This window comes from Ricinus communis, chromosome 7 (assembly GCF_019578655.1).
Source record: "Ricinus communis isolate WT05 ecotype wild-type chromosome 7, ASM1957865v1, whole genome shotgun sequence".
Classification (NCBI taxonomy): Eukaryota; Viridiplantae; Streptophyta; class Magnoliopsida; order Malpighiales; family Euphorbiaceae; genus Ricinus; species Ricinus communis.
The window spans coordinates 28,310,748-28,333,231 of record NC_063262.1 but is presented as its reverse complement, the minus strand read 5'-3'; the positions used below and the strand labels follow the sequence as shown (position 1 = coordinate 28,333,231).

General features: G+C 34.4%; 2 protein-coding genes across 2 annotated transcripts; both read right to left on the bottom strand.

Annotated features, from left to right (window-relative positions):
- Positions 1–4,495: 4,495 nt before the first annotated feature.
- LOC8286802 (cytochrome P450 78A5) lies at positions 4,496–7,726 on the bottom strand. Its single transcript, XM_002514874.4, has 2 exons — positions 6,550–7,726; positions 4,496–5,383 (listed from the first exon to the last, which is right to left on the bottom strand). Exons 1-2 carry the CDS (start codon positions 7,594–7,596, stop codon positions 4,787–4,789), a joined length of 1,644 nt encoding a protein of 547 aa, XP_002514920.2. The 5' UTR covers positions 7,597–7,726; the 3' UTR covers positions 4,496–4,786.
- Positions 7,727–19,554: 11,828 nt separating this feature from the next.
- LOC8286803 (mitochondrial import receptor subunit TOM20) lies at positions 19,555–22,231 on the bottom strand. Its single transcript, XM_002514875.4, has 6 exons — positions 22,055–22,231; positions 21,848–21,926; positions 21,544–21,713; positions 21,393–21,440; positions 20,798–20,893; positions 19,555–19,870 (listed from the first exon to the last, which is right to left on the bottom strand). The coding sequence occupies exons 1-6, from the start codon at positions 22,151–22,153 to the stop codon at positions 19,742–19,744; spliced, it is 621 nt and encodes a 206-aa protein (XP_002514921.1). The 5' UTR covers positions 22,154–22,231; the 3' UTR covers positions 19,555–19,741.
- Between the last annotated feature and the right edge of the window lie 253 nt (positions 22,232–22,484).

Below are 22,484 nucleotides of genomic sequence, written 5' to 3'. Positions count from 1 at the left end.
TAAGAAATGTGATCCCAAATATAGCTGCAATTATAGGTGACCATGCTCTAGTTAATCGAATTATTGAGCAGTCTTAGAAACACAACTGTTTATACTAGTAAATCGGTCATTAATTAACCACTTTTTTTTTAATTTGATCAATTTCAGTTTGATTATGAATTTGATTGTTTTTCTTATTTCTTATCATTAGTCGCAATGTTGATTTTTGGCCTTAGAAAGACTTTTATTCCTGATAAAAGTGGTGCCAAACGGCACTTAACTGGATTATATATAGATCAGTGAGAACCATATTGCAAAATAACAAGAAAGTAACAGGCCAATTATCAAAATAAAGTAAACTAAAGGACTATCGTGAAAAAAATACAAACGTCATCGACATTTTATTAATATAATAATTGCAGTACCTCGGGGAGGAATCTTTTTTGAAATTTTGAAAATTTTGAATTTGGGGCCTATTGAGAGGCACTTACGTACAGCCGTCAAACTATGCCACTCTAGCGTGTCCACCTATGTAATGGACTTATTCCTGAACATGCAATTCGGACCTGTTGAACTTTAAAGCCCAATGGGTCCATTTTTCCCTCAACAGACATTTAATCTCAATAAATTCAAATGACAACCTCCTTTTGGACGCCTAATATTAATGCCAACTACTTTATTTAACCTTTTGATATAAGAATTTTGGATTTTTTTATTACACTTAATATTCCAAAAATTAAATCATTAATAATTTATATTTAAATTTTTTAGCACTATTAATTCAATAGTTATAGCTCATTTATTATATATCAATTATTTATAATTTAATTACTATTTTACTCATCGCTGACTTAGTTTTCATTTAAGATTAGTCATATCAATTTTATAGATTTAAAATAAATTATAAGAAAAGAAAAAGAGATAGTAGTTTTAATTTTTTTTAATTCTAGTAATTTTTGATAAATTCTTAATGATCTGAAAATGTTAACGAACTATATTTTGCCATTGCCATCTATCTGACAATACTGATTTTACAATAAACGAACTTTGTTTAAAATTCAATGGTTAAAACTATTAATGGTGTTAATAAAATTGGACATAAAATGTTAATAATGTAAATCTCACGATACCGAAGCATCACATAAAAATATTTTAAAACTCACAAAATCAATCTCTTTTATGTATTTAAATATTCATTAATATTAATAAAAAGTGAACCAAAAAACCTCAATTTGAAATCATTCAAGTCACTCTTTATAACTCGCGACGGAAATCTATTTAATTTTAAGGGGTTGTGACTTTAATACATTGGCAATGTTTATAAGAAAATGGTTATATTGAAGATGGTGGAGATAAATTCTTACATTTCCTTGCTTCTTCTCCCTTTTTCTTTTCCTTAACCAGAAAGAAATGTGGGATATATTTTGGTTAATTGATTAAGTAGAAGCAGAATTGTTCTCACTCTAGAATAAAACATGGCCCATAATATAAAAAATGCAATCTAGTTAATCAATCCAATAGGAAGCATAACATTAACAATTGAGACATGACATGAATATAATAGTAATAATAATTAAAAAAGATTAATAATTGTGGATGCGAAAGATTATTTATTTATTTTTTGGTTTGGTTATTCCTTGTTATGCATGTGTAAATCATCAATTAGGACGTCTAACCAACTGAATTGCCTTGGATGAAATTCACATTGAGTGGATGAGGAAACTCTAGTACCTCTTTATGATTAATTGAGATGTGAGGGAAATAATAATATTTTATATGCTTACTTTATCATAATTCTTGAATTACAATTAGTTAATGAACCAACGAATGAAATATAGACAAACATTTCCACAAAAAGCAAAGTGTATAAAAAAACCATTTTCTTTTCTTAATATGAAGTAAATGTGGTCCAATTGGAATCACACACGTCATCAAATTGCAGCACTTTGAGAGATATGACTCGTAGCGGGTCCCATTCTAAATAAATTTGTGGAGCATTTAAGTTAATATTTAAATTGATTTTTGTTTTTAATCATATGTTTATGTAAGCCTGTGATGGTGTGCGCCAAGGAGAAACGCCAAAGGCCTTTGCCTTTCTAGCTGTAAGGATGTATCATCAACAATGGAAAAGAAAAAGAACGCAATACAGATTTGGATCTTCTTGAAAAGCCAAAACTTTGGGACAATGTCATAAGATATTTCTTTTTCTTTTATAATTGATATTATATCAACCTTTCATATATTAAATTTATGTATTTAAAGTAAAAAATATATAAAATGATAAAAGAAAGTGTAACGGTCATCTATAGAAATCCCTTTTTTTATGCACTCTTTCACTGTTATTAATGTTTTTTTTTTACTATTGACAGTAACTAATTCTAATTATTGGCTAGTTATTTTTTCATTTTTTTTCAAATAATTATTTTGTCATATAATAATATTTTAAAATATATTTTTATTTTATTTGTATGAATTTGTTAGAGTTTATAGTCGCCTCTAACAAATTTCGTTTATAATTCTCTAATAATGAATTTGAAAAATATTAGGCAATCGTGATTTAATGAATGAAAGAACATGGACTCACAATTTTGATATTTTTTATTATAAAATCTAAAATTTGGCGATGACACGTGTAATTCTTTTCATACTTACCATAAAAAACTTGTCAATATTATTAAAATAAAAAGGCCTAATGACATTAAAAATTTAAATATTTGTTTTTTTTTTTTAAATTTAGCCCATCCTTTAGATTTTTACTTAAGTGATTCGATTTGGCTAATTGATTGTAATTATAGCTAAATTAAAATCTCAGTAAAGTTGGATGTTACTCTCTTAACTTTAAATACTAATTTCTTTATACTTTACCAATATCGTTTGACTCTTAAAAAATACATAAAATCATGGCGAAAAAGAGAAAAGAAATCATTTTTCCTTTTATTTATTTTTTCTTAATTCATAATTTTTACTTGTCATTCACTTTTCTGTTAATCTATGATTTAATTTTGATAACTCGCGTGTGATTTGTAAATATATATATATATATATATATAATAATAATAATAATATATAAATTATTTATAATGACACGTCACCCTATTTTAATTGAAATTTTAATTTGACTATAATTACAATCAAATAGTCAAATTAGATCATTTAAATAAAAATATAGAAGATGTTTGCAATTAGACGTAAAAATTTAGATTTTTAGCATCATTAGGCTAAATAAAGATTCAGTAATTATTTAGTTACAAATCCAATGTTTGATATTCTTTTGACTGTAAAGTACATATTTTAATGACCACCGGATGTAATTTACTTCATTCTACTACTTCTAAAAATATAGGAAGAAGAGCTTTTTCTCATGCCCATGAGACGATCTCCACTTCCACCTATAAATATAAAAAGACATATTCACTTGAGGTACGCAATTATTACCTTCTCAATACTATTCTAAGCTCAAAAATTCGAACTGAAAATCTGGTCAATTTCCAATTCTTTCTATTTTGTAAACACAAATATGTGTTGACTCAATTCTAAGCTATGATTTTTTTGACACTTAAAGGAAGAATTTCATTACTGAGAGGAGAAAGACACATCCTTGGACAAAATATTAGCTAACATCGAATGAGAATTAAGCCACCAACCATGCAGAAAAAGATAAAAATTTAGATATATTCTATTTCCATTTTTGCTGACAAAATCAAAACTACAAAACACAAAAGCTCTGCTTAACAAGATGATCTCATCCTCTGTAAAATTTAATAGCCCAAGGAGTATTTTCACTGTGATTAGTGCAGCAACTTGCAACCACTGAAGAGTCCAGATCAAAGTTAACAAGAAAATAAACTTTTACTTTTCGGGAACTGAGCCGCCTCCTTCAAATTCTTCGCCTCTGCAATTAATCTTCTCGACGGCTGCTTGCCATACTTTATCATATTGGTCCCTGCATATAAAAGCCATAATAGCAGATTTATACTGCTCCAAACAGGACGCACCGGTATTTAGGTTAAACCCCGTTCTAGAAAGACACCTCTAGAAATTAATATTTGTAACTTAGATATCCTTACTCTTCATAACTATAAAGAATATGAAAAGAGACAAAATGCCGTAAAAATATCTTCACCGTTGCATACAAAGTTTAAGGAACATGCTTCATCCAAAAAGGCATTATTATGCCTTTAAACCCAATAAAAATTATCTAAAATCAGAATCTAATAACTTCATAATAAAGCATTATGTTGTGTCTGGGGCTTCTAAATTTAGTTGAAGGAAAAGAAGAAAGAAAAGTGTTTTGTTAATCTTTGATTTGTTTAGGATAATTATGGATTAAAAACCAATTAACATCCGTACGTAAAGACTAATCTGAAACACTACGTACTGATAGATCTGGTTGAACTTAAAATAAATAAATAAGTGAATAGTTAAAAAGAAAAAGGAAAACAGTAGTAGAATACTTCGTAGTCAAGAAACTTGTATAAATTTATCTAATGAGACAGCTAAATCCACACAACAAAAAGAAAGCAAACAAAGGGATGCATATATTATATATATTTAACAATTTAAAGGAAGCGATTGGCCACCTTCAAAAAGCAACTATTCAAGCTCTTACACACTTTAGCGTTGGCCAATAATGCGCATTATATTGACACTTGACACAGCCCTAGCTTTGGCCAATTTTAATTTTTCTTTTAATTGCTTATTACACAAGCTTTCATTACTTTACAATTGATTGACCCTGCAACAAAAAGTAAACTTTCTAGTTATTTATCTAACAACTGCTTGTTTCAATGGCTTTTTAGCTTTTGCTCTATCGATGAACCGCGCGACAGACTAGCGGCTTTTTCATTTCAAGAGATAGCTTTAAGCATTCAGATAGATCCACAGGCTGCACAGTAGGTAACCATTTGTATTGTTGGAGAAGCCGCCCGAGCCATAGGTGCACTGTGGCTAAGCCTAGTGCCTTACCTGGACATACCCTTCGCCCTGACCCGAATGGTGCAAGCCTCAAATCTGAGCCCATTATTGCCACATCCTCTTCCAAGAACCGGTCGGGGTTGAACTCTAATGGGTCCTTCCATATTGACGGGTCATGAGTTATGGCCCACATGTTGACCATTGCTGTAGTGCCAGCTGGGATAAAGATTTTGTCGACATGGACATCTTGGATGGCGAGGCGGGCCCAAGAGAGCAGCGGGCCAGGAGGGTGCAATCTTAGTACTTCTTTCACAATGGCTTGTAGGTAGGGAAGATTAGGGATGTCGGAATCTTGCATGCGCCGGTTGCGACCAATGCACCTGTCGAGCTCTTGCTGAGCTCTTGCTTGGATATCTTGGTGCATAACTATTCTAGCCATGCTCCACTCGAGAATTATGGCAACTGTGTCTGTTCCTCGGAATATCATTTCCTGGAATGTCACGTAGGATAGTTTGAACAAACAAGAGAAGAAGATTAGGAAGAGAATAAATATGAAAGTTAATTTTACATACTTATCTATTCAACGTCATACAACTATCAATTTACATCAATTAGAAGTGGGATATTAGCATGCGTACTGATAATTCTATTTAAATATCTCTTAAGAAAAACTTAAAAGGAAAAAGAAAAGAAAGAAAGGAGAATCTCTTTTATAAAGCTTTAATTGTCAATGATCATATATATTATAATTCACCACTTGAAATCTATTTAAAGAAGATTGTGTATCATATATGTACGATGAAAGAATACCTTTAATAAAAAAAATTATTAGTGTAACAGTGTTATATTGACTAATTGAAATGTCCTCATATCAGCTTCAAATTCTATATCAATCTCGAGTTCCATATATAGTTTCATTTTATAAGGGGTACACTGTAAATCATTACTCGTTCTTTAAACATTGAAAAAATATATGTATATATTATGCAAATTCATGAAATTTTTTTACCTATACTTGATATATATACTATAACTAATAGGAAAGTAATAGATACAAGTGTTTTACATCTTAATATTAGATGATTCACACATATTTTATTATTTAAAACTAATGAATATGTATCAATTATAAATTTAAAACTAATGAATATATATTAAACATCTATAAGTATAGACAACAAATTTAATAGTTAAAATCTGTAACACCTTTGAAAAAGAATTCATTGCAAGTGGGGGTAATTGGAGAAAGAAAAGGAAGTAAAGATCGTTTCAATCATTATCAACAATTTCAACACTATTATCTATCATTTATATATGCCCGCAACAATGATTAAGTACCATTGTCATTTCCATTAGCTAGCCGAGTTCAAACAAAACTCGCCCCCCCTCCCTCCATAATTAAAAGAAGGCTGACCGATAATTAATACAACTTCCTGGTTAACAATGAATGGTCTATCAACCTTTTTTTTTCCCAATAAATGAATTTTATTTTAACAATAAATGAAGGGACTGTGAGAACTTAAATTGTTGAATTTATGCATAACTAGATAATTGAGGAAAAAAGAAAAAAGAAAAAGAAAAGGAAGGGCCTTATTTAAGAAAAAATGAATTGAATGTTGTGTGAGAAAAGGGAGAGGGAAAAGAGAATGATCTTACCCATAAAACAGGTACCATATCTGCTTCACTTAGCTCCTCCTGTTCAGGCAAATATAACAAAGCACTGAGAAAGTCATTTCCACCACTAAAGCCATTCTGCTTTGCACTTATTTTTCTCTCTCTCACAATTTGACCTACAATATTATTAACCTTACATGCCAACTTATAGCATCTTCTTTTCACACCATAAAAGTCCAAAAACCTTAAAGGAAAATAATCCTCTAAATTTAACTTAGTGATTAACTCGTATCCTTCTTTAACCATTGAAGTTAATAACTCCTCCTCCTTCTCTAAACAAGCATAACTACTCCCAAACACACTCTCTAGTACATTACTTAAGGAAGCCTTTTGTAATATTTTTCTCAAGACTACAACTCCTCTTTCCTCCATCTCTTTGCTTATTGTGACCACCATTTCATCAGCCAAAAGTTGCCTTAATGGCTCTAGACCAGAGATTCTCCTAGGAGAAAACATGTAATTTGCAGCTATTCTGCGTAGGTTTCTCCAGTAATTACCAGAAGGAGCAAAACCAATGGCACGTTCAAACATTAATAAACGAGCTGATTCTTTTATAGGACGATCAGAAAAAGAAGACCCAGAAAGGATTTCTTTAGCTGTATCAGGATGGCTACTGATAACTACACGAGTTGTGCCTAAACTGAATGCCATAAGTTTATTTGCACCTAATGAGGTAGCCATGGTGGCTAATTTGCGATGAGCAAGTGAACCCATGTGAGGTAAGAAGCCAAGAATAGGCCATCCAACTGGACCTACAAGCTTTCCATGATGGTGGCGATGATCTCTCCATGCAAAGCCACCAGGAACGAGCCAGTAGTTCAAAGAAACAGCAAAGAGAGTGAAAAACAATGAGAAGAGAAGCATAATGAGAGGGCATTGAGTTTGATAAGCTGTTGCTAAAGCAAAGAGTAAGAAAAAGAGGTAGACTAGCATGGAAGACTTCATTTGAAGATTTTTAAGGGAGTGAAAGCTAAAGCTAAAGGGTTTATGTGTAGCTAGAGATGGACGTTGGTCATGGAAAGATTGCATGTGGATTGATCTGTATATATAGTAAAAAAGTGGGTTGTGATTAAATGGCTAATTATTTTGCTAGTCTTGATTAGTGGCTAAGCATACTCATGGACGATGAGCTAAGAAAGTATATATGAATATATATGTGCACATGATGTAGCGACTTTGCCTTCTTCGTAATGCATGAGCTAAGCCCAAGCAAATGCACTCACAAGAGCGAAAGCTACTTGTCTCACATTCACCCAAAATGTGAATGAAATTAATATACTACCATGGTTATTATGTTTCAAAATCACATTTTTATTTTCAAATTTGGAAATTTTTAGGTAAAGACTGTCTATTATATCAGCCAAAATCTATGAGAATAAGCAACATCATGCAACGAATGATTAAGTTTGATTTAATTACTCTAGCTGATACATGCATTAATTGATTTAACTTAATTCTTTTTAATGGACTTTATCTATTGATGACGTACTAAGAATTTTTCTTCTATGACCATGGCTTAGTAATTGTCTTTTTTACCATTCTTCCTATCTTATGCAAGGGTGGAAATGATAAATTATATGATCTGAGTGTTCTTCCCCTTGAAGATCAAAGAAACAGATTTATAATTTAAGAAAGTGATAATTAAAATAAAATGACGAGAAAATCAAATTACATGTACATTTGCGCTTTGAATCACCTCATATTTTATCCTTGCCTTCTTAATTTGTCATGATTTGTTGAAGTAACATTTAAAAACACTACTTGAAAGTGTTTCATATATTAAAACAAGTACTGAAATATTTGCATAGCATATTTTATGAATAGACATCGAATTGTAAGAATTTTATCAACAATACAAATTCAAAGGGTGAGAGGGTTGGCAGGAACATCCCATATAGGTGTAGTTCATATATATTAACCTCAAATGCACTGAATTGTTGATCATTAATTAGATCATATTATTAGGATTACGAATCTAAGGTAGGTATATAGAAATGATAACATTTGGGATGTCAATGTTAGGAGAACTGCAAGGCATGACACGACAGTAGACCCAATAGCTTATGGCCACCGTCCATCTGCCTGACTGACAGAAAAGGGAGCCCCATACGTGCATTTCACATGGCTTTCCAGGAACTCAAAAGGGAATAACCTAAAAACTTCTTCTCAATACAGGAAAAAGCTGCAAGGGACCACGCAGTATATACAAATAATTCCAAGACCAAATTATGATACAACACCTGAAACAATGACCTCGAAAGACAATGTCCTTTTTTTTTTGTATAATTGTACTCTCTATGCACGCCTTACTTCAAAGCAAATGCCTATGGCTGGCATGTGACACTATCGGTAAGGGTTTCATATATCAGAGCTTTCAAGTTCCAGTCTTTCTTAAATTGGACAAACAAAACTTGTGAAAGGAGCATATTTCTTATTCCATTTTATGTATCAAGTTAAAGTCCTGATTGATATAAGGTATTAAAATTAACTATCCATTATTATTATTATTAGTATTACTAATTTAAATATCATAAAAGTTCACCATACTCTACATAATTTAATATTCTATTAAAAATTTTAAAATTTTTACGATAATATTAGATGATACAATCCGTCAACGTTATATCAATTTCGATACTAAAATGTGTGAAAAAAAATTTAAAAAAAGAAAAAGAAAATTGGAATTTGAAAGAATGGGCTCACATATCAAACAAATCAACTATATAAAGCAATAAGATGTATCAAAAGAAAAGGCAAATGAACCAAAAAGAAGAATAGATGCATCACCCACTTGAGCAAAGACCACACATCTTATGTTAAACCAAATACTCCCTAAGCAAAATAATTGAGTCTCTCGACTCAGTACAAGCATTTCAGTATATGGGTCACTGATATTTTTTTTAACAGGGAACCTCTCCTTTCCAACAAGTCGCCGTCCTTCTTGACATCTGTATGCAACATCCAAAAGAATTGAACCATATATATCTTTATCCTTCCAAATCATGCTGATACCATTATTATATATATGGTACCTTACAACTGAGAAGCCTTTTGTTTCTTTTCAATCTTTAGCTGATTGCTCGACGCGTCAATGGCCATTTTCATTTGTTTCTGTACGTTATTTGGTATATCCATACAGGTTATATTATATTCTCTTTTTCTTGTTTAAATTTGACAAAACAACCAGCAAAAAATCTTAGGCTAATATCTATTGACCCGATGCTCCTCTCCTGCCAAACTGGTGCAAACATGAAAATGATGCTTCAGGAATTAAAGTGAACAGACTTGGAAAAGTAAACTTATCTGATATCAGAAACGACATTATTGTTGTTATTTACAGAAATGGGTATCGTTATTTGAGATTAAGAAATTGAAATTCTCATTCTTATCCGAATGTGTTGGCAGATGGGCTCAGTTGGGATCTAGCTATAAAGGGTTTAGCCATGGCTAGGTGGTTTCATTTTGTTACTGTTTCCATATTCCAGATACAACCTATGATAAAACCCTATTAACAATCACTTTCTTTCAAGTGATATTTTCCCCCTATTAATTGTCTCTAGTGTTGTGGCAAAGACGTTTTCAGGATACAACCAACAAATGTGCAGGCAGCAATTCTTGAAAATATTTACTTTAGGACATATTTAGAGAAATTTGACTCTGAATCAACACAACGGCTCAAAATAATGGTAGTGTTTTTTGAAGAAACTCTGTTGAATCTAGTTAATATAAAAAAAGTCTAAAAAACACAAAATAATTAAAATAAAGAAGCCACTTTCATTTGTTTCTGTTCGTCCTTTGGTATTATCCAGTTAGGTTCTTCTTTTGGCTGTTTAGACTTAACACAACAACGGCCATAAAAAAAAAAATCTTATGTTAATATCTATTGAACTGATCCTTTTTGTCCAGCCAAACTTGCACAAACATGAAATTTATCTGATATCAGAAACACCATTATTGTTACTATTTATAGAAATTTTAAATCCTTAAGATTAAGAGTTGAAATTCTATTCTTATCCAAGTGTTGAACTGACTAGTTTTAATATATATTTTTTTAAATTGGTTTGTTTAGCTTTAATTGAAATTATTTCAAATAGAGATAATTTTGGTTTGGTTTAATTTTAGGTAAAAGAAATACAATTTACTTAAACAGCGGATTAAAAATTATCATATTTATTCTTAAAAAGTTTAATATGCAATGAAATCCAATATAATAAAAAATATTTCACGTCATTTCATCAAATTAAGATAGAATGACGTATTCTTTTATTGCTATTTACGTTAAAACATAAGTATTTTTTAAATCAATACTTTAATAATATATAAATAATTACCTACACATGAAAACAATTTCTTTAAAAAAAAAAAAATCAAACCAATTTACAATAGGTCGATTTGTTATTGGTTTATAGTTTAGTTTAGTTTTGAACCCAGCGACCATTTGCATCCCTAGTAGACAGATGAGGTCAGTTGGGATTTAGCTATAAAGGGTTAGTCATGGCTGTAATGAGTGAATTTGTTACTAGTTCCATATTCCAAAGTATAACCTATCAAAATGAATTAAACAAATATAGCGTATTTTAGATAGATAAGATTCTTAAGTCCTTTAGCTAATAAGAGAAGCGAAATCTTGAATCTTCTGACTCACTCACTAAAAACCCAATTGGACAATCTTTTTCTATTATGCTTGTAGATTAGGGTCTTCGTAAGAAACCAATTGCTAAAAAAATGGTATATAGACAGTTCACTTACTAATAATAGGATTTTAATCTACTTCACCTAGTAGCCCATTATATGCACCTTGAAGCTGCTCCATCAAGTTTATGTGTCTGCTTTCTTTCCCTTATTAGTCTTTTTTTCTTTTCAGTCATTTATATCTGTTAACTTATACTTATTTCTACCAATCTAAGGGGTAGATCGTAACTTAGTCTAATGCTCCCTAAAACTAAAGAGCTACCTTTGCCACTCCCATGAGCAATACAATGGGCTTAAGCATCGTATCTAAACTAGATCAATTGATACATCATTAATAATTTTATAAAATGACATTTATAATCTAAAAGCATATAGATATTATGATAAGTATCTTTTCGATCTTAACTAAAATCTCTAATTCAGACTTTGAATATATAACTGCATTAAAACTCTTAAATAAGTATTTTACCACTCCTAAAAATCTTATCGGACACACTCTAAATATATATACACCAAAAAGTAAAATGACATCTATAAAATCTAAAATATAAAGTACCCATCATCCATTTAATAAGCGGTATAATATGCGGAAAGTAACCGGATTATTCCAATATAACCATGAAAATTGCAGGTTTGTTTTGATGAACCGAGAATGCAGCTGGATGCACAAGATCTACTTAAACCAAAAGCTATCAGATTTATGCAACAAGCCAACAAGGTCGTTCATCTTCTAGGATCCTCCATAGTCCACAGGCAAATGAATATAAATATCATTATTTGCAAACACCTCGCTCTTTTCTTCATTCTTTCCTAAAGAATCATGTTAAAGAAAACAGAAAGAGGGACATGGAAGGCATGGCCTCAGAGACTGCACAAGCTGGATTGCTTGTGCAGGCTTCTCATCACTGACCAAGGGTGAAAGGGAGCAACCTTTCCTGTAAAGCAGGAAAGGTCACTTTTGCCTTTCCCCTTTCAGAAAAATAGCCGTTGGACATATACAAGCATCAATATAAACTCTTCATCAGTTGTAAATAAACTTAGAATTTTTGTAACATACTCATCACTGTTTTATCAATACAAATTTATACAAACTTCTTCATGGTATCAGAGCTGGTTTAAGCCAGTCATCACCTACCCAGCCACACAAAATAATCACAGCTCAACACTCAAATCATGGCTCACAATAAAACCACCAAAAGCACCAATATTGTGCTGCAGGGCAGTCACAACTATTTCGAGTGGTCAAAATCCATCTTTATCGCCCTCAGTGCCAGAAAAAAAATTGGATTCATCACAGGCAACAAACAAAAGCCAAAACCAGCAATTCCAGAAGCACCAACAGAAGAAGAATTAGAAAAACTAGAAGAGTGGCAATCATCTGACCATTTGGTCATGTCCATGCTCACCAACGCAATGGACAGCAAAATAGCTCGGTTATGTATCCTTATGGAGACATCGGGAGCAATATGGGAAAAAATAAAGACTCTCTACGGCCACCAAAACAACTTTGCACATATATTCAAATTAAAGCAAGAACTGTCCCAGATTGCTCAAGGGACTAAAAGCTCAACCGAATATTCAACAGAAATTCTAACCAGGTGGGAGGAGTTACAAAACTACCTCCCACCATCAAACGATTTGGAAGAACTACAGAGGAGAGCGGAACAAGATCTCATCTACACATACCTGAGGGGTTTGGATTCAAGCTTCGAGGGCTTGCGATCGCAGATCCTGCTCGCTCCTCAACTACCATCGATCGAAGCCATAATAGCCTCGATTCAGCGTGAGGAAACAAGAAGGAGCTCGATGAACGAGATTCCAGAGACCACCGACAACAGAGCCTACTCCACGCACCGCGACTTCGGTCGACAGAAGGGAGGAGTCAACGCCATCGGCCGGCACTTCCACCCTCACCGCGACCAAAGACGGGGGTGGGAAGGCTCGGCAACGTGGAGGAAAGGAGGCAGAAAATTTGGGGAGAAAGAAAACCCTAGGCGAAGAGGTGTTGGTGTGGGGGCGTCATATGCTGAAAGTTATATGACGCCCCGACCCGAGACCCGACCCGGACATGCTGGGCTCCACCGACCCGACTCAGAAGTCCGGCCCAGTAGCTCAACCCGACCCTATGCTGATCCAGGCCCGCTCTTCTCTTCTCGGAGCCCATCGCCTCGCCCGCCAGGCCCAAATTCAGGACATTGTGGCACAGCAACCTCACGGGTTTGGTTTTTCTCAACCCGATGGGTCAGGTTCGGTTCAATTTAATTCTCAGTCACTTAAAAATAATACTGCATCTAATCAACATGATTGGATTATTGACTCAGGTGCTACTGATCACATGACTTGGAATCCTGCAAAATTAAAGAAAATTTACCAGAGCAGAGATTCTCAGCATGTGACAGTGGCCAATGGAAATCAAGTTAAAATTTAGGGTTTTGGCACATCAAACTTATTTAATTCATCTCTTTCGAATATTTTATTCTTACCAGAATTTAAATCTAACCTGTTATATGTTGGAAAAATCACTCGCGATTTAAATTGTAATGTTATTTTCCCACCATCCTCAGTGTTTTTTCAAGATCGAATTTCCGGGAAGACGATTGGTAAGGGATACCTAGAAAATGGCCTATACTGTCTTTCTGATCCTCCCCAGTAATGTCTAGTGTCCAAAACCCCCCAAGATATGCTTATGCATCGAAGATTAGGGCATCCCTCCGACCATGTTCTCAATAAATTATTTTGTTTTAACTTGGATTCTAGCCACTGTGATGTATGTAAATTTTCCGAACACACACGGCTTCCTTTTTCATTATCTTCAAGCATGTCTGAAAAACCTTTTGAATTAATACATTCTGATGTTTGGGGACCTGCCCCCGTTACCTCATACAATCATTTTCGATATTTTATTACTTTTATTGATGATTATTCTCGAACTACATGGCTCTATTTGTTAAAAGGCAAAAATGAAGTCTTCTCTCGATTCCAAGAATTTTACTATTTTATCAAAAATCAGTATAATGCTCATATAAAAAATTTTCGCTCCGATAATGGTACGGAGTACATCAATTAAAATTTTTTCACCTTTTTTAAACAACATGGCATTACTCACCAAACTACATGTGTCAATACACCCGAACAAAATGGAGTCTCTGAGCGAAAGAATCGCCATCTCCTCAATGTCACCCGTACTCTCCTATTTAACATAATGTTCCCTCCTCTTTTTGGTCGAATGCCCTCCTGACTGCTACCTATCTTATTAATAGACTTCCCTCAGTCACCTTAAAAAATATGAGTCCCTTGGAAATTCTCAAAGGTCGGAAAATCGATTTAGGTCACCTTCGAGTCTTTGGGTGCGTGTGCTATGTGCACGTCACTCGCCATCACAAACTAGATAAGTGCTCGGTCATGACCTTTTTCCTCGGATATTCCTCCACCCAAAAAGGATACAAGTGCTATGATCCGTTGACTCACAAGACCTATGTCTCTCGGGATGTCACTTTTCTCGAGAATGAGTCCTATTATACCAACCCTACCGGTGCCGAATTTCATTCTCTTTTTCCGCTTAACTCTGATATTTCTCTTAGCAGCTTTGATCACAGTCCACTCCCAGAACAGCTACCTGACATCTTAAGGCACATTCCTTCAGGGGGAGATAACCACTCACAAGAACAAGAAGCTTCATTTCACGAAGTCTCAGAGGAAGCAACTGCCTTGAGACGTTCCAGTTGACAAACCAGACCACCTGTGAAATTTAGAGACTATGTGTCTCATACGGTGACGTACCCCATTCAGAATTTTATTTCATATAATGTTGTATCTAACCAATATCGCAATTATCTATCTCAGCTCTCTAATCATTTCGAACCTACAAACTTCTACGAAGCCAATGCCGATCCTAAATGGTGTAAAGCTATGGAAGAAGAACTTCTAGCCCTGGAAAAGAATGATACATGGAGCGTTGTCTCTCTTCCACCAAATAAAAAACCAGTGGGGTGCAAATGGTTATATAAGATCAAACACAATAGTGACGGAACTATTGACAGGTACAAGGCCAGACTCGTAGCCCAAGGCTTCACTCAAACTTACGGAGTTTATTATCAAGAGATCTTCGCTCCAGTGGCCAAGATGAACACGGTTAAGATCCTACTCTCAGTAGCAATTAATCAAGGTTGGAATCTATTCTAAATGGATGTCAAGAACGCCTTCCTTCAAGGAAACTTAGCAGAAGAAGTTTACATGGCCATTCCTCCTCGGTATAAGACAAACTCAGACTTATCTCTGGTATGTAAGCTCAAGAAAGCAATTTATGGTCTGAAACAATCTCCAAGGGCATGGTATGCTAAACTCAGTTGTTTTCTATTAAGTATCAATTTCAATAAGTGTGATTCTGATTCTTCCATGTTCGTTAGACACACTCGCACACACACCATTATTATTTTGGTATATGTTGATGACATCATAATAACCGGGAGTGATAATCGAGAGATAGAAAATGTCAAACAATGTCTCAAAAGGGAATTTGACATTAAAGATCTAAGTCAGTTGTCATACTTTCTAGGCATAGAAATAGCAAAGTCCAGCAAAGGTTTATTTCTATCCCAAAGAAAATATACCCTTGATCTATTAAAGGAAACTGGCAAGATAGGAGCCAAACCTGCTCTCTCTCCAATGGAAACTAAAACTAAACTCAATTTAGAAGACGGAGATCCTTTGACCAACATAGGACACTATCGCTTTAGTAGGAAATTAATTTATTTAACTGTCACTAGACCTGACATTTCTTTTGCAGTTAGTGTGATAAGTCAGTTTATGCATGCTCCTCGTACCAGCCACCTTGAAGCCATTGATCGGATCCTCAGATATCTAAAAGGAACACCCGGACAGGGAATCTGGATGAAGAAAAATAGCTCCACTAATATAGTTGGTTTCTCAGATGCGGATTGGGCTGGAAGTTGTGATAGAAAGTCAACCACTGGATTCTGTATATTCGTCGGGGGAAACTTGGTGACATGGAAAAGCAAAAAACAGAGCGTAGTTGCTAGATCAAGCGCCGAAGCAGAATATCGTGCGATGGCATCCACGGCTAGCGAACTCATTTGGGTAAAGCAAGTGCTCAAGGACATGAAGGTAGAAACGATGGAGCCTATGAAAATGTTTTGTGACAATCACGCTGCTCGGCACATAGCATCAAACCCAGTGTTTCATGAAAGGACCAAGCACATCGAAGTCGACTGTCATTTCATCCGAGAAAAGGTTCAAAAAGGAGAAATTGAAACTCCTTACGTCAAGAGTCAAGATCAATTGGCAGACATATTTACAAAAGCCCTGGACAAGCAGAGTCATAAGTTCATTCTCAGCAAGATGGATTCAATAAATCTATATGAACCCAGCTTGATGGGGAGTGTTAAAGAAAACAGAAAGAGGGACATGGAAGGCATGGCCTCAGAGACTGCACAAGCTGGATTGCTTGTGCAGGCTTCTCATCACTGACCAAGGGTGAAAGGGAGCAACCTTTCCTGCAAAGCAGGAAAGGTCACTTCTACCTTTTCCCTCTCAGAAAAATAGCCGTTGGACATATACAAGCATCAATATAAACTCTTCATCAGTTGTAAATAAACTTAGAATTTTTGTAACATACTCATCACTGTTTTATCAATACAAATTTATACGAACTTCTTCAAATCATAACTTGACGACAGAGAAATTTCCACTTGCCAAAACAGAAAAATATTTTAGATTTTTTTTCTTAGTACCAAGATCCAATAATTAGAAAGCATCCAACATTATTGGGGTTATATAACTGATTCTGCATCAGTTATTTGAGTATAAAATCCACCCATCTAAAGGTTAACAAGGACGTGGTTGTTCCCTCCCCGCAAAAGTATACCCTCGTGAAATACAGGAACACCTCCACTGAGTCCCGTATTGCTTCTGCAGCAACTACTGGATGGGAGAACCACAAAAAAAGAGCTAATTGGGTGTTGAAACATAAAGAAATCTAAGACAATGACCTTCCATCAATAGAAACTCGACCAACGGGAACCAATGGAAGAGGAAAAAGACTTGAGAACAGCGCAAATGAGAAGTCGCTTTTGCGGCAGAAATATGATTCTATTAAGAAATTCTAATAAACTTATCAAAGTGGAACTCTCTGTTAACTTCTGCAAATTTAATCTTCTCACAGATTCACTTTGCAAAGATTTGTTCCCACTAATAGAAAGGTGTCGGATGTGGATTTGCCAGCTTTATGCAGCACTCCATTCCAATAAGAGAAAGTGGTGGACCTGAAGCAGCAAGAGATTATCTTGAACTTGGCCTCCACTGCTGCTTTTGAGAAATGTACAAAGAGTAGAATCTTTAAAAAAAACCTTCACCGCCCACTACAGAACTTAAAATATGTGCAAAAAAACTAATCCTGCTGCTATCCTACCAACATCAATAGCAGTTATAGTGAACATCTCCAATAAAACAGCCATATACAGCACAGCAACACAATAGACTAAACTAATCAAGAATTAACTGATCTATAACGTGAAACCTGAAAAGGCTATCTCATAGGACAAAATTAGAACACCCCACCAAACATGTAATCAAAGGAATCCAGGTACCCTATTCAGTAGAAGCAAATAGAGTGGTGTGGGGGGAAGGAAATGGGGATATAATATTGAAGAAAGTTTGGCAACGAAATGGGCATTAAAGGTAAATATGGATCCAGAATAAGCTTCAAATAAGCAGACATATTCTTGGTTCTTACTCTCGAAGGAGTTGGGGCAGTTCTACTTACTTTTGACGCTGGATACACACTAATGATTCCTAAGACAGCTAGCAACCACCATTTGTCGCCCCGGAGTAAATCTTTAGGTTGAACAGCAAAACACCTAAATAATATAAATTTCAAACAGAAACAAAAATAAGCATCACAATTGGCTACGCGTAAAATGATGACAAAAAATACCACTTGAACCTTTCGGTGTTTTCTACTTGAAGATAACACTCTCACTCGTCATGTTAATGCAAGGAAATTTGAGGCTTCAGCTTGAAAAGTTTAAATTTTCTGAAGGTTTATGAGATCGGATTTCATTTCTCGTTATAATTTTTTTCCCATATCTGTAAGGCAAGATCCAAGGAGCATCCAAGCAGAATATATCAAATATGTCGTAAAAATGTAACCAAGAAAATGCATGCCGTAAACACAATGAGAAAAGTAAACTAAAAATCAGTCTGCTCAAGGCGAACAATAACAAATAGGATCATACAACAGTCCAAAGATTGTTTGTGCATCAAAATCATCTTTTAATTAACAGCCATATCAAACAGGGCTTTGCACGTGCTAGAACAGTTAATGAACTATGACATCAAAGGCACGCTTTTTTTAAGAATGGAAATGGATGTGTAAATCCAACGAATTCCATCTTAAGAATTTTTTAGATCATTGAATAAGACATAATGATCTTCGAATAAATTGCACATGAAAAAAGATAATGTTATTTTCACTAGAATTCAACAATCTCAAATATAAAAAGATCAATAAAAAAATCTGAATTCTGTTTTTTTAGAATAGAATTTTGTTCAAAATTCCGGAGCGAACCAAACTTAGCCCAAAAGCAGAGGACATTGGTTCAACAAATTCAGAAAATGCTTCAATGGCTGCCAATAAACCACCTTAAGGAAGTATCAAACTTAACCCAGAAGAAGAAAGACATTGATTCAACAGATTCGGAAAATGCCTGAATAGCTTCCAATAAACCACCTTAATGAAACTAGATTCTAATCAGTAAATAATAGCTACATATAATATTGGATCGACTTCATCAGCAGCATGTGAGTTTCTGATAATCGGATGTCCCAAACGGAAGTCAAAAGATTTTATTTGCTGGAGGAAAACAGAAAGGAGGAACACAAAACCTCTCGAGACTGCTGGCTGGTAGATGTGCATTCCAGCGAGCTTGTGATATTACTGTTTTGAGCTATTTGATTTAGAGAAGTGCAAGGAATAAGAAGATTTGAAACAACCCCCAATTTCACTGGGTTTTACAGAATACTAGAATATCTGTTTTGTGCTTTTATTGTTTAAAGCGGTTGTGCTGCCCTTTTAATATTAGTTTCAGCTTATGGATCAATGTCTTTCTTCTGGGGAGAGGCAGAAAGACAAAAGCCCAGCCATTGTTGGGACAACCACATAAAATACTGTAATACTCGACGAAATTAAAATCGGTGCTCTCTCCTGCCTTTTCACAGGGAAGCACAGTTTCATGAAATCACTAGCGTCAGCAAATAAAAAAGGAACAAAAGAAAGCATAATAGAATAATACAAAGATGACCATAAAAAATTTTTGCCAAAGATTAAATCTGCTAGCCAAATTAGCAACGACAAAACAAAATGGTCATGTGGGTAGCATGCCACATGGATAACTTAATCGACTACATGTTTCCTGTTTGGGAAAAAATAATCTATATCTGAAGATTCCACAATTTACTTAAGGGCTTATTTCGGCGTAGGAGGAGGAATTTGGGTTTTCGCCATTCCCACCCATGTAACAATTCCAACCGCAAGGATTACCCATCCGAAAATGTCATATCTGAAATCACTGCTCTTTTTATTCTTGTTTGAAACCTGAAATACAAATTAATTTTAAAAAGAAGAAAAGAAAAAGAAAAAACAAGGTCCTAATGAAGTCGCTAGCAACAGAAGGCAAAAGATTTAAAATAAAATTACAGGACTTCCTCATGTGATTTAAAACTAATTAACAGTGACCCCCCATCCCGAACCATCTATAACAAATACTTATGATAAAATCAACCTTGAATTACTGGGATAATAATGAATCGGATGTAATCCTCTCTACATATTCAGACTTTCATGCCAGAGAAATGTTTGTTTCAGACTTTTTACAAGTATTAATGACAAGAATGAGATTTGTAAGCTCTAAGCCAAGTCAAGTTTCATTCTAATCCTAATCTTGACATGTCATAGGATCTTAACCAGTATTCTTATGCCAATAGAAAACGTCAGCCGGGCAAGCACCCACCAACAGAATAAAATAATTTTTGACAGGCAAATAAACTCCAGCCTCAAGGTATAGGCATACGGCTCATGTAAACTCTTTATCCTATGATAAGCCATTAGCATGTATTCAAATGAGAGAGGAATCTACTCATCCGCAATATACAATTAGTACATAAGAGATTATCAAAGCGGTACACTCATCCAAAAGAAAACAAACTGAAACTGAAGGTGAGATGAGCATGAGAAGATTTAAAGGAAACAGAGAAGGAACTGAAAGGATACAGTTATTATTATAAATAAAAGAAAATTTGTTATTTGGAGAGAGAGAGAGAGAGAGAGAGAGAGAGGAGGGGGGGCCTGGAGCACTTGAGGTGGTTTCAGGACCCATAGTTGTCACAAACTAGAAGAAATCTATCCCAGCTGTTAGCTTAAGCACACCCCAAGAAAGGCAAAAAGTCTAGTACTATCTATTAAAATATGGAAAAAAATTTGGACAATGCATGTTCCCAGTTGGAGAAAATCAACAGTCCTCACCTTTGAATTTGAAGATGCAGAAGCTCCTGCAGGACCTGCACCCATAGCCTGTTCATCAACTCCCTGCTTATGGATCTCCATATGCAACTCTGGTGCCTGAGATTATATGACCAAAATACAAGCTTTATCAAATAATTACTTAAAAAGTAATCATGCTAATCTCTTGATGATATTATTGCCCTTGTACTTCTTAGTGACTGAATTTCATGGATAGTTTAGCTCCAATATAATTCTTAAGTACCCAGCAAAGGTTTGGAAGAAAGAAACATTCCTAAAAGATGAAAAAATAGACATCAACCAATTTAAAAAGAAATGCCTTGCTTTCGACAAATAGTCTAAAATCCGAATTCCATCAATCTCATCAGGTACCAAATACCAATCTCAAGATTTTCCAAACATACTTTCAATGAAAAAAAAATCAACTAATTTTAAAAATTAAAAACACCTCAAATGGTCCAATATACTACCCTCAAATCAAACTAACAGGAGGTGTCCACTAAAAGGCTTGTAGTTGACAGATAACAATATTTAGCAAATTTTATAACAACCCTGAAACAGTTTAGGTAAATCCATATGCTGCAGATAAAGTACCTACCTTTGCAGTGACTTCTAAGGACTTGCGGTAGAGCTCATTGCTCGGGTCCTACATCAGCAAACAAATTGCACTTATAAGAATCTAAAAATTGAACTAAAAGAGAAGATTCTAAAATCCGAAAACCTATAAAACTTGAATAAATTATTATTACCGCGTCGACAGCTTGTTGGAAATAATCAGCTGCTTTACTAAAATAACCCTCTGCCACAGTAAGGTCAGGAGTCAAAAATGCAAAAGAAGTATTTGCATTCCCTATATACCATAAAGTCTCAGCCTTCACCGGATTTATAACCAATGCCTCCTCTAACTTCGAAATCGCCTCTGTACAGTATTTTAATTAATATATAAACAAAATTGACTTAAGAACGAACATACATAAACCTAAAAGCAAGCAAAGCTAAAAAAAACGCAACTTTATACTCCTGATTATCATGACAAATTAAAACAATACATACCGGTTAACATTCTTTTTGCATCCTGAAGAGGGTGGAATTGCGATAATTCAATTAATGATCCACCCCACTTAGTCAGATTCTGCACAATAACGAACAAATTGTTATCAGTAATTTGACAAAAAAATTCTGTGAACAATGAAACAAATAAATTAAGAAAAGCATGCCTAATCACTGAGATGGCAAAAGAAAAAGATGCGAGATACACACGTCAGAGTCTAGAGGGTCCTTGGCATAGGCAGTTTCAGCGGATTTTCGAGCATGCTCGAATGTAAGGAAGCGATCGAAGTCTTCTTGAGTGAAATCCATTGTCGTACTGCTGTGCTTTTGAGGTCTAGGGTTTTGTAAAAGGTAAAGAAGAGAGAAACAGAGGGAGAGAATAGGGTTTAAGGGAAAACTGGAATGTTTTTAGGCAAAATATATCTTTAGGTCCCTGAACTTTATGTCTGATTCGATCAGTCCCTATATTTCAATTGCAGTTTAGAAAATCATGGAACTTTTGTTTTTTTATTATCATCATATCTTTTTTAACACATGTTAAGTGTGTGTAATATGATCTTCCTTAGATGAAAATTTAATTTGAAAAGTTTGAATATAAGAATATTAACTAATAAAAAACTAAAGTTAAAAGAACAATAAA